The following is a 12,667-nucleotide window of genomic DNA, read 5'->3' on the forward strand; positions in this document are numbered from 1 at the left end:
TATTTATATATATCTATGAGAAAATAGAACATTCAGGACATGTACAATTATCGTGGAACGACAATCACGCATGATCGACAGCCGCAATCTGCCAACTCCCGAATCAACCGATCCCCGTGTTTGCGCACTCACCCATGTGAGAAGCAGGTTGGCCATGTCGTTACACTGAATATACACTCTCGTCAAATAATGGGCCCGGTCGTTAAATTCGATGCTGATCACACCCAGAACGTATTCAGCTTCGCAAACCCCAGATCGAGCGGTAGCCGACTCCCGCACCGAAGGCGCGTCCCGCTTCTACACGCTCGCTGGGTGGCGCCAGAGCCTCGTGAACGCAAATCCGGCTCCAGAGATGCTGTTAACTTATCAAACGGGCAGCGTGCGCGTTGGAGAGGTTGTCAGGTTCGCTTCATCTCCCTTCGAACCCGCTCCAAACCCCGTTCGCACCCTTCGGGCGAACCGCGGTTTTCCGAGCAATCCATGAAGCTGACGAGCATGCATGAATAGATACACGTTGACCTACACGCCAGCTGCCGATCCCATCCTCCCTCTCCCTGCGCAACTGTATGTTAGGGTAAAAAATGCCTCGGCCATTCCACTACGAGCCGCCTATCTCCATGGCCCGTACACCCTCTACGCATCCTGCTATCCATCTACATTTGACCCCAACAGCAAGTATAACGAACAAGAAACAGATGGTTTGCCCCAATTCGAACCGTATTTGAAAGCCGGTGGAAACTGGGATGCGACTATTAAGTTGCCGACCCCTTTCGGAGGCTCTCACAACCTCGCGGCGGGTCATCTGGGGCCCGATGGTCCCTCGACGGTAACTTGGGTGATTGAGATTGTGTCTCAGGTGATATTCTCTAACAGTGCGGCGGTCCATTTTGAAATGCTGGTTGCCCGTGACGCCAAATCTTTGGAGTTCTTTTCGGCCGGTGGGCCGTCAGCGGCTGGAATGGGGCCTCCTGGGAAGTTACAGGATCACTGGCTGCCAGGGACCAAGGGTTTACAGGTCGTGGCCACCACAGGTGTATTTTCGAAGTCTATCACACTACGCGTGGATGACACCACTAGTCTATGGAACAGCCCACCATTGCCGTCAAAAACCAATCCGGTTGAGACTGGCTCTGGGATTGGAACCCACAACCTTGAGCCAGAAGAGCCGGGCAATATGACCGAGAGTTCTGATATCCTGCCAAAGAAGCGAATACACTTGGTTGTGGTGACCCATGGCTTGCATAGTAATCTGGGTGCGGACATGCTCTATCTCAAGGAAAGCATCGACGCGGCTACGAACAAGGTCAAGAAGAGAAAAGACCAAGAGAATACCGAGGCGGATGACGAGGAGATCGTTGTCCGAGGATTTGCAGGCAATGCAGTTCGCACCGAACGTGGTATTCAGTATCTTGGGAAACGCTTGGCCAAGTATATCTTGTTGATGACATATCCCGACCAACCCTACTTCCCTCTGAAGGGCCCCAAGTCCAAAACATTTCCTCGCCCTTTCAGTTCACGGAAGGATGAGGCTAATTTCTCGGATCCTCATGCTTCTGTGGACCAAGATGGATTTGCTGCTGGGGCTGACCATGCATACCAAATCACCGGCATTAGTTTCATCGGACACTCTCTTGGTGGTCTGATTCAAACCTATGCTATCGCATATATTCACAAACACTCACCCCATTTCTTCGAGCAGATTAGACCGGTCAATTTCATTGCCCTCGCAACCCCCTTTCTGGGACTTAGCAACGAGAACCCCATGTACGTCCGTTTTGCCCTTGATTTGGGTCTGGTCGGTCGAACAGGACAAGATCTTGGGTTAAGCTGGACGGCACCGAAGGTACGAAGCGGCTGGGGCGCTATCATTGGTGGGCGAGGTGACGCGGCCAAAGATCAAAGCAATCCCGATCCAGGGTCCAAGCCACTTCTGCGAATCTTGCCTTGTGGGCCCGCTCACGAGGCCTTGCAGAAGTTTCAGCATCGTACTGTTTATTCGAATGTGGTGAACGATGGAATTGTTCCCTTGCGGACATCTTGTTTGCTCTTCCTGGACTGGAGAGGCCTTGATCGAGTGGAGAAGGCGAGAAGAGATAACGGTATTGTTGGAACCATGGCCGAATGGGGCTGGGCAGAGTTGACTGGAGCCAATTCTAAGTCCCCCCAGATTGCTCGTCCCGGTGAACTACCAGGACTGGCCGAGGGTAGTTCTTCGTTGGACGAGCACGAAGCCCTGGCTCTGGAAGACCCATCCCCTCCCACCTCGGGTCAGTTCATTGCGTCGAAGAGACATTCATCGCATCACAGCCAAGTGGCAGATGTCGGACCGAAGGAGAACGTTGCTGGAAATGCCTCATCTGGTCCTCTTAGCACTTTTCTCTCCTTGTTCCGCACAAAAGAGACCAAGCCTCCTCCGCGCCCGAAACATACCAAAATCTACAGGCGCAGCCAGACTCTCGCGTCCTTTGATGCTAACGAGAGTCCTGCTCCTTTAGTCCGGGGAAATTCCTTGTATGAGGATGAAGAAGGATTGCATACGCCCCCCAAGACGACCTTTTTTGAGTCCGCAGGCGACCTACTGATGCCACCTTTACCGCCCACCGACTTCATTCTGGACCCTTCAGCCCGCCCACGGACCATTTTTCATGATCGAATCTATCACTCGGACGACATCCCACCCCCATTACCCGTGAAACGACGAACCATAGCGTTCAGTTCTTTGCAGAATAAGAGCTCGAAAGCGGCACCCGCGGCCACCCAAGTCCCCTCCAACGTCTCGGCCAACCTTGGGGAAAGTGGATTGAAGGTCGAAGAAAAGATTGCCCGTGCCTATCACCGCGATTTGACCTGGCGCAAGGTCCTTGTGCGCCTCGAGCCCGACGCCCATAATAATATTATTGTACGACGCATGTTCACCAATGCCTACGGATGGCCTGTCGTGAAACACTTGGTCGATACGCACTTTGGACATACCGAGGCTGTGGAGACAGACGATACGTTGCAACAAACGGTGGAGCGGGCCAAGTCGCCTGGTGTTGGGCCAACTAGCTCCGGCGACGAAGTTGAAGGCCAAAATGACGACTCCAATGGGGATCCAGTACAGACCCCTCGTTTGGGACCGAATCATTTCCACGATTGTCCGGGACCTTCTCGACCCTTCGCACATTTCTCAATGCATGAAAGAGCAGAAACATTCCCGGCTGAGCACGAATCCCACAAAACGAGCAGCACCAATGGACAATCTCACTATGCCGAGGTTTCTCGACAAGATTCAGCGCGATGGACGGATCGCCAGGTAGATGAAGATGATAATTGTGAATCCGGGCTGGACGAGAAAGACGACGCTGGCTTTCGTTGGTCCCCCACGCTGCGGCCATGAAAAATGAATGCCTTGGAACCGCGGGGGATATCAGAAGATTTTGTATATAGCACGCATACCCTGTAATTAATAACGACCTTCTATCTAGATTCCACGTACACACGAGATTCTCTCTGCATTGCGCGCTAGTAGTCCAATTGGCCTTGGATATTGCTCCAGAACTCTTCCACAAGCTGCTTCTGCCCGGCTTCGGGGGCTCCTCGAACCGCCAGGTACTTCCGCCCATCCAAAGAAGCCTTCCACCCGTTGGGATTCCCATCGACTATGATGCCTCCCGCCTCGGTCAGGATGACCCACGCTGCACAGACATCCCACTCCCAGCATCCCCCTTCCCAGTACAGGTCCATGGTACCCTCCGCAACTGCACACATGTTGAGCGCGGCCGATCCCAAACTCCGCATGGAGCGCACCATCGCGCCCCCGTTCTCTTTCGCCTGACCAAGTTTCGCAAACGTCCGGACCTTGGTCTCCCAATTGGGCCCGCTGCGATCGGAGCCCCATTCGATGCTGATGAGGGCATTGGCAAGCCCCGAGAGGGGCTCTACATTCTCCCCCTTTAGCGGCAGGCGGGTCTCCCGGTTAAGAAATGCACCTTGGCCTCGAATCGCGGAATGCAAGGTCTTGGTGAACGGGTTGTAGACCACCCCCACAGCGGGAACTCGGCCCACGGCGAAGCCCAGAGAAACACAGGCATACGGGAAGCTGTGTACAAAATTCACCGTACCATCAATGGGATCCACGATGAACGTGGGAGCATCGGTCAAAGGCCGATTGGGGTCATAGGTTTCCTCGCCATGAAACCTGTTGCGTACTTTCAGTATGGAATTCACATCTGGACGGTGGCAATGGAGAGCCTACTCGTAATCGGGATATTTCTCCTTGAGCGAAGTCGAAATCATCGTCTCCACTGCCCGATCATATTCGGTGACCAAGTCGGCACCTGCAAGGCTCAATTCAAATATTAGTGGATCCCATGTATCGTATACAAACTTCATTGTCACGGACTGTTCTTCTTGGACCCGGTACCACTGGTTTCGGGCAGAGCATTTGTGATAATTTCGCCCGCCTGGTGGGCCAACGATACCAGAAAGTCATGAATTTCGTTCAAATTAGGGGCAGTCATCGTGTGAAAAGTGGTTATATGTGATCGAGACGAAGTGCGGGAGGGAAGAGGGGAAGAGAACGGGTCTGACGCTAGAGAAGTTAAAAGAGGGGACTACAGTGCGAAGATGAAGATGCAACTTGACTTTACTTTCTGGCCAGGAATTCTATTCGGCACCGACATATAATACTGATTCTCCATTATCGTGATCTATGTCATGTACATGATTTGTCAAGACGATGGAATGACGCCGAACTTCGCTCTCCCCCACTTTGATTCAAAAAAATTGTGAACTGCCCCACACTTCGAACTCATACTCATACACACATCATGCCGACAGTCACGGAAGAGGTAGGTTGGATTCGCTTCTGCTATAGACCCTGCTGACTGGCTTAGCTGGTGGATTTCCTTCACCATGGCAATTCGCAAATCCGTCAAATTGGTATGATCCCAATCTCCCATGTCCCTTCCACCCTTGCTGATCATCAGTTCAACAGCTTGTGAGAACCTCGTCGGGTACTCTATCGCTCAACCGAGCCTGTTCAAACGGCATCAATTACTTCCGATCCGGGATCTGAAGCTATTGACTCGAGACTACACCGTACGTTGCGATGCGACACTCCCCGCCACAAACGCTCGATTCAGCAACTGATCACACATATTGCCCGGTAGCCGATCGCCAAGAATGTCTTGACGATCCTAGTCAACCTCTCAGCCGATGAGGAGATCCTGAAGGTCCTCGCAGAGGATGATGAATACATCGAGACCCTTTTACTGAAACTGACGGTCCGTGAACCTCCTCCATGCCTAGACGGTGAACTGACTGTCCATTGTGGATTGATAGAACGTCAAGGATCCAAATGTCGATGAAACGGCCATGCTTCTGGCCAACCTCGTCAAGTCCGATCACCTCCACAGATTACATACATTGAAGCGTAGAGTGCCCGAGGGGGTGTCGACTTCGGAGAATGCCATTGATCAGCTGATGGACTGCTTCGTGAAGGGTGCAGAGGGGGGTCTCAATAAGGACGCCAACTACGATTACCTGTCCTACTTCTTCGCCGACCTGTCCCAAACCGAGCAGGGACGGGCCTATTTCACCACACGTCAAGAGTATGATGGGGTCGTCCCCATCACGAAGCTGACGGTGTTCACGGAACACAAGAGCGAGATCCGTCGCAAGGGAGTCGCCTCCACGATCAAGAATGTGGCCTTTGACATCCCCTCTCACCCCATGTTGTTCGCCGAAAACGAGGCCAACCTTTTACCCTATCTGCTCCTGCCTATCGCTGGACCAGAGGAGTTCCCCGACGATGAAATGGCGTCGATGCTACCAGACCTTCAGCTATTACCGCCCGACAAGCAGCGTGAAAGCGATCCCACCATTCTGATTACCCATCTGGAGACATTGCTGCTCCTGACAACCACTCCCGAAGGCCGGGCTCTCATGCGGTCGGTGCAGGTGTACTCGTTTATCAGAGAGTGTCACTTGAATGTCGAGGATGAAGGAGTACGGGAAGCGTGTGACCGACTCGTGCAGGTGTTGATGCGAGATGAGGAAGGGGAGGGAGCTCAGACCGAGGCCGGCCTGGCCCAGGCGCAAGCACAGATCGAAGCCCCTGCCGATGAAGATGAGAAAGTGACAGAGTTGTTTTAGAGAAGAGATATCCATAGTACATTCAATAAAGTATATACCAGACTTGTACACTTCGGATGGAGTGGATCTCCGGAAGTTGATTCTTGCGTATCAAGTGGGGCCGGACAATTCCTCGCTTGGAGCTACTGCACGACCTAATCCCAAAGGAATCATCTTCATATGGAGTCACTCCAGCGAACAGAGAACAAAAGAGTATCAATTCCACCATCACGACGGCCGATATCCCGCTCCAGACGCGGAAGCTATCTTGTCCCAACCTGAGGGGCGAGGAGCTTCCCGCCGAATCGCACCAAGTGGAGGGGAACTGTGACCATTGCCCGTCCAATTCTACTTCCAGTCCACATTCTGATCGAGATATTGATCCTGAATTGTGTGAGAATTGTGACAGGAGCGACAACAATGGAAACTGCGACTCGGACCTTAATCTTGACCTTGACCTGGATCCCGACGTGAGCCCGCCCGCTTCCACGTCGCTCGCCCAGCGCCTCCGCGCCCTCATGTCGCGCACCCCTCTGGTCCGGTCGTCGCCCGCCCTGGACTCAACGTCGTATGGCACCGTACGTACTCCACATGATTCCCACGCCCATTTACCAGAACGAAATGTCCGTAGGGACGTGGGTGGAAGCAGATCGCTGCAAACGAGTCTCGAGGCCGGCGCAGGTCCATCGCGGGATGCAGAACATCGATCCAAACCAAAACGCTCGCATTCATCGGGTCGAAGAAGCAGCGGCTGGTATAGAGAGACCCGCAATCGAAGACCCTCCTCTGCTACCTCGGATGTAGGCATGGGGGCCGACTCAAAATTCTCATTCGCGACGGGACTAGCGGTGCCTGGGAATTCCGTGATGCAGGATACCCCGGTCTCTTCCCCGTATATGACGAGTGACGAGGAAGACTTCCTGGATGTGGAGGACACGGACTCGAAATTCCCCGACGAGGATCCTCCGGACAATTCCCCGTGAGTTCGACCGGCTTCCTCTCTCGAATGGTCAAAGGCTGACACCTGCGGTTGATTTAGCTATGCCCAAGTTCGAGCAACGGTCCCAGCGACAGACGACACCACTCTGTCAATCAACAGTAGGTTTGCCCTTGAAACAGTCAAGTCGGATCTAACTCATGGATATCAATATAGCCCCTCGAATGTGGATTCTCTCGTTGCTCTTTTCACTTACCGGCTCCGCTGCGAATCTTTTCTTCTCTCTTCGCTATCCGAGCGTGGCCATCACCCCGATTATTGCTCTGGTTCTAGTCCACCCACTGGGCAAGTTCTGGGATGTTATCTTGAAAAGAACTGACGATCCTCTTGAAGTGTTTGAGAATGGAACCCTCGACCATCGGGAATCCCTAGCCGGCGAGATTGATCTCTCTAATCACTCGTGGGTCTCCCGAGTTCGACTATGGCTCGCCCAGGGCCGTTGGAATGAGAAGGAACATGCATGTGTCTACATCAGTAGCAATGTCTCGTTCGGATTCGCCTTTGCAACAGACGTGAGTGCCCATTATCATTGACCCCCTCGAGCGTAATCCCAGGCTGACGAGCGTTATAGGTGATCGTCGAGCAACATAAATTTTATAATCAAGAAGTTCCAATTATGTATCAGTTGCTGCTGATCATCTCGACCCAGGTCCTAGGCTATGCCTTTGCGGGATTGACCAGAAGGTTTCTAGTGCGGCCATCCGCGATGATCTGGCCGGGAACTCTCATGTCCACTGCCATGTTTTCCACGATGCACAAGTCCACCAACAAGAAGGCGAATGGGTGGAGTATCTCCCGCTACAAATTCTTCATTCTAGTCTGGGGTGGAGCCTTTCTTTGGTACTTTGTCCCGGGCTTACTGATGCCTGCCCTGAGCTATTTCAGTGTGATCACTTGGTTTGCTCCCAAGAGCGTTGTGGTCTCCAATCTGGTACGTGTTCATTCTAATCCCTCGTACCTTTTTTTCATCCTTTGCATCATTGCATCCTGAGATGTGCTTCTGACATTTATAGTTTGGTGTGGCCTCGGGTCTTGGAATGTTTCCTGTAACGTTTGATTGGGCTCAGATCGCATATATTGGATCACCTTTACTTACGCCCTGGTGGGCTGCCGCGAATATAGTTACCGGACTGGTAGTCGTCATCTGGATCATTGCCCCTATCCTATGTAGGTCGCAACTTTGTTTCCTTCACGGTGTGCCCTGCTGACCAAGTTGCGGACAGACTTTAAAAATGTGCTATTTTCGTCCTTTATGCCTATCCTCTCAGCGGCTGTGTTCGACAACGAGGGTCATCCATACAACGTGAGCCGAATCCTAACTTCGGATTTTATGTTCGATCAGAAGGCCTACGAGGACTATTCACCAGTCTATCTTCCTATTACCTATGTACTATCATATGGAGTTCAATTTGCGGCCCTTACATCCCTCGTCACCCATACTGTGTGTTGGTATGGCAAGGATATTTGGCAGCAAACTCGCCGGGCATTTGAGGAACGACGAGATCTTCCAGACCTTGACACATATGAACCCCTGCAGAGTGAAAGTGGTCACCCGCAGACTCGCCGCAATTATGATATCCCTAGAGACTCACAGGAGCTCCCTCGAGAGGTGCCATTAGGAATGGAGGATGTCCATTGTCGCCTGATGAGGCGATACAAAGATGCCCCACTCACATGGTATCTCCTTGTGCTTGTCACCATGGTTGTCACTGCCATATATACCGTGGAACAGTAAGTTGTTGCTGTTGTCTCCGGATTCTATTATCTTGTTTTATGGCTCCACTGACATTCTTATGCTTTACAGCTACCCAGTCCACCTGCCTTGGTATGGACTGCTTCTGGCACTGGGCGTAACGAGCGTGTTTTTCATCCCGGTTGGTATCATCATGGCCGTGACCAATCAACACAGCAGTCTCTATTTAATCTGCCAGCTCCTTTGTGGCATCGTCTTTCCCGGACGGCCCGTTGCGAACATGATCTTCGTGACCTACTCCTATATCAGCTCCGCGCAAGGCATCAAGTTCTCCTCCGATCTCAAGCTCGGCCATTACATGAAAATCCCACCTCGCATTCTGTTTAGCGTACAGATGGTTGCTACGTTGGTCTCTAGTTTAACCCAGATTGGCGTGTTGAATTGGATGTTCACCCACATCCCCAAACTGTGCACTCCCCAGGCGCTGAATGGATTCAACTGTCCGATTGCTCGAGTGCATTTCAATGGAAGTATTCTCTGGGGTGTCGTGGGTCCGCAACGATTCTTTGGCCCAGATGGTCTGTACCGGCCCTTGGTGTGGGCATTCTTGATTGGCGCCGTGGCCCCGTTGGGCGCTTGGGCCCTTGGTCGACGAAGCAATAAAAGCTTTTGGCGTAAGGTTAACTTCCCCATACTGTTTGGCAGCCTCAGCTGGATCCCCCCGGCTACAGGGCTGAACTTCTCCACCTGGGCATTGGTATGCTTCGTTTTTAATTATGTGATCCGTCGCCGCAAGACGGCTTGGTGGGAGAAATATGCCATGACCCTATCGGCCGCCTTGGACTCAGGACTAGCTTTCGCCGTGGTGATCGTGTTCTTTGCTCTCATCTATCCCGGTTGGGTCGCGGGATTCCAATGGTGGGGAACGGAGATTTACAAGCAAGGCTGCGACTGGATTGCCTGTCCCTACCGGCATCTGGAACCAGGGCAGAAGTTCGGAACTTGAGTTTCACTTACTGCTGTGGCCAAGTATATGAGAAAATGAATGAACGAAATATTAAGAGCGCCGAACAATCTCTATCCTTCCTGTAGTGTATGTAACAATAATAGCTAGGATTTGTCCGGACACAAGAGCACATGTTTAGCAGAATGCCTTGGGTATGTATGTATACATATATAACCTCATTCTCGCAACATTGAGAGACAGCTGCGCATCCCAATTGTGCTGACTGTCTGCCCTTAGATTGATTTAATCGAATGAACTGCTTGGAACAAGACCATGCAAAGAACTGTCAAATGAGACCATGAGCTAGTCATTACTATGTGATGAGTTAGTTGATTATCAGCTAACGTAGTTATCCAAGTGGTGGTGAGAATGACTAAGCTACCGCGTGACCTTTCATCATCACTGTCAGGCTGAAGGATGACTCCGCAGCTTCTCGCTTCCTGGACTCTTCGGATTCTCGCCCATCCTCTTCCCTTGGCCCATGAATATCTTCCTCACTCCGAGAATCTCCAACGGTTGTCTTTGAGAGAATCATGTCCACGCCCACTAATCCCTCAAATGGGCGCACTCCTACAGGCCCTCATGGAGCTCCTCCCATGAGGATCCGTCGCCCCAAAGCCGCCGACCCGTTAGTCCGCCCAAAGAGAAGACCAATGAGGCCAGCGGGAGCCGCTCCAGCCGCAGCCGCTCCAGTGGGCAAAACAGCGACCAAGACGCTTCCCTCGCGACCCTTGTCCTCGAACCCCCAGCCATTATCTCAGCCATTGGAACGGCCTCGACCAGCCCCCGTGCGGGATGAGCATGCCGTGAACGGATTTAGTGGCCCTCTCCTATCAGAGAAATATGTCGACTACCCGGTGGTGACGACGAAGCGAGCCATACGCGAGGGGCTGAAGAACCACATCGCTCGCTTTGCCGCCAAGCGGGTTGTCGACCCACGCGATGAGTCGCAGTTTACGCGCCCAGTGAGGCTGCAGCGCCGAGACCCGCGTTCCCGAAACCATGACCATAATGCGGAGAGAATGGTGGGCCCCGATGGCCAACAACTGGACGAGGCAGAGCGAGAGGCGCTCGACGCGAGGAGAGCTGCGCGAGAGAAGGAGCGCGCCGAGAATCTCGCTCAGATCGCCCCGTCGGTTGGATCTACCGCAAAGCGACCAAATGCCCCAAAGCAGAAAACACAACAAGTCTTCAAATCCGATATGACCCCCGAGGAGATCGCAAGAGCTCGGATTAAATATGAAGAAGCCCTACCCTGGCACCTCGAGGATTTCGACAACCGCAATACCTGGGTCGGTAATTACGAAGCTGCTCTTTCGGAGACCCACGCAGTGTTCATCCTCGATAACGGCAAGATGCGCATGATCCCCGCGGAGAAGTGGTACAAATTCAGCGCCAAGAGTCATTTCAAGGCCCTGACTATCGAGGAAGCAGAGAAATTTATGGCGAAGCGGGTAAAAGACCCGCGCTGGTTCATGGAAAAACAACAAGAGGTTGCACAGCAGAAGGAGCTGGAACAATATGCTAAATCACGCAAAGTTTACGCCGGGAAGCAAGGCGCTTTGGCTGGACGAGAAGGTTTAGAAGCCAGTGAGATGGATTTCGAAGAAGACCGATTCGCAGACGACGAGGAACACGACGACCTCTTCAATGAGCAAGACGAAGATACCAAGGCTGCTGAGAAAAGAATCAAGGATGATCAACTCAAGGCGAACGTCTTCGACCTCAAGGAAGAAAAGGACTACGAGGAAGAAGAACAGCGGGAAAAGCGTGAACGCGAGGCCCGCCACAAACTTGGCAAGAAGATGCGCAAAGCTCTGAAGAAAAGAGAAAGGAACTTTGATTACAGCAGTGGTTCAGACGCTAACCCGTACAGCGAAGAGGAGGTAAGGTCATGTTTCTATTTCCGTATCTGCCAAGAGCTTGTGAGACTCACTGTTTCTTCCTAGAGTTCCGACGACAGTGAAACTGAACGGTTGAAGGAGGAGGAACGGAAAGCCGAAGAGGAAAAGAACCAGAAAGAATCGGCTTCGTCCTCGACGAAAGGTGCCACTACGCCGTCCGGCCGTCCGAAGCATACCGACCCTCTTAAGAAATCTACCGCATCTCGCAAGCGACTGGGCTCGCCCGGTGGCTCAGATGCCAGTGGCACTGATTCCTCTCGAAAGAAGGTTAAGAATAAGCACTCCGCTCACCAGACTCCGCAGCCCACTTCAAGGCCAATTTCGCCATCTGGCGTGCAAGTAAGTATCATTGAAGATGGAATGAATGGACCGTGACTAACTTAATACTATTCAGGCTGGCAAGAAACGAGTTCGCAATGTCCCACTGGGAGCGTCCGGGTCTGGCAGCGACATTGATGCTGTGGGATCTGGTGCCGAGATGAGTGAGAGTGGCAAATCTAAGAAGTTGAAGCTGAATCCGCCTTCTGGGGGTTCTCGCGGTGGGACGCCACAGGGATCCCGGGCAGCTAGCCCCGTTGCGGGCAACCAAAGCTTCTCCGGAAGCCGTGCTAGCAGTCCCGACGGAGCTCGAGGCAAGTCATCGTCCATTCCCTTGGTCAATCATAGTATGCTGACTTTTCTGGCGCACAACAGGCCAAGGACGCGTGTCGACGCCTGGACCGATGGGAAACATCTCCTTCCCAACGCCCGCAGAGATTCATGCCGCTATTCCGGCGACTGGCATTACCATCGTTGAACTACTTAGGATCTTCCGTCCTCGAATTGGCCAAAACCCGGATATTCACCGTCGTTTCACCGCCATTGTCAAAGAGGTAAGTGTCTTCGGCAAAGAGGACCGATTGCTTCGGCCGGGTCCTTGGAAGGGGACGTAAGGCGTGGAAATGGATGAA

At 52.6% G+C, this 12,667-nt stretch overlaps 4 protein-coding genes across 4 annotated transcripts; 3 read left to right on the plus strand and 1 right to left on the minus strand.

The window, feature by feature from the left end:
* Positions 1 to 211: 211 nt before the first annotated feature.
* On the plus strand, positions 212 to 3,379 carry N7484_007733 (lipase ROG1 family protein; the record flags this gene model as incomplete). The annotated part of the gene is made up of 2 exons (XM_057118120.1): positions 212 to 402; positions 508 to 3,379. The coding sequence occupies 2 exons, from the start codon at positions 212 to 214 to the stop codon at positions 3,377 to 3,379; spliced, it is 3,063 nt and encodes a 1,020-aa protein (XP_056971155.1).
* Positions 3,380 to 3,504: 125 nt separating this feature from the next.
* Positions 3,505 to 4,502, minus strand: N7484_007734 (inositol monophosphatase family protein; the record flags this gene model as incomplete). The annotated part of the gene is made up of 3 exons (XM_057118121.1): positions 3,505 to 4,180; positions 4,238 to 4,319; positions 4,385 to 4,502. 3 exons carry the CDS (start codon positions 4,500 to 4,502, stop codon positions 3,505 to 3,507), a joined length of 876 nt encoding a protein of 291 aa, XP_056971156.1.
* Positions 4,503 to 4,811: 309 nt separating this feature from the next.
* On the plus strand, positions 4,812 to 9,813 carry N7484_007735 (Oligopeptide transporter OPT superfamily; the record flags this gene model as incomplete). The annotated part of the gene is made up of 14 exons (XM_057118122.1): positions 4,812 to 4,832; positions 4,878 to 4,923; positions 4,979 to 5,082; positions 5,154 to 5,267; positions 5,326 to 6,120; positions 6,285 to 6,695; positions 6,733 to 6,871; positions 6,922 to 7,096; positions 7,157 to 7,215; positions 7,271 to 7,626; positions 7,686 to 8,045; positions 8,128 to 8,281; positions 8,338 to 8,845; positions 8,919 to 9,813. 14 exons carry the CDS (start codon positions 4,812 to 4,814, stop codon positions 9,811 to 9,813), a joined length of 4,137 nt encoding a protein of 1,378 aa, XP_056971157.1.
* A 533-nt stretch (positions 9,814 to 10,346) lies between these two features.
* On the plus strand, positions 10,347 to 12,649 carry N7484_007736 (transcription factor IIF subunit TFG1; the record flags this gene model as incomplete). Its single annotated transcript, XM_057118123.1, has 4 exons — positions 10,347 to 11,699; positions 11,763 to 12,056; positions 12,112 to 12,256; positions 12,411 to 12,649. 4 exons carry the CDS (start codon positions 10,347 to 10,349, stop codon positions 12,647 to 12,649), a joined length of 2,031 nt encoding a protein of 676 aa, XP_056971158.1.
* Positions 12,650 to 12,667: the final 18 nt, after the last annotated feature.

This window comes from Penicillium longicatenatum (assembly GCF_028827895.1).
Source record: "Penicillium longicatenatum strain IBT 33135 chromosome Unknown contig_4_segment0_segment0, whole genome shotgun sequence".
Taxonomy (NCBI): Eukaryota; Fungi; Ascomycota; class Eurotiomycetes; order Eurotiales; family Aspergillaceae; genus Penicillium; species Penicillium longicatenatum.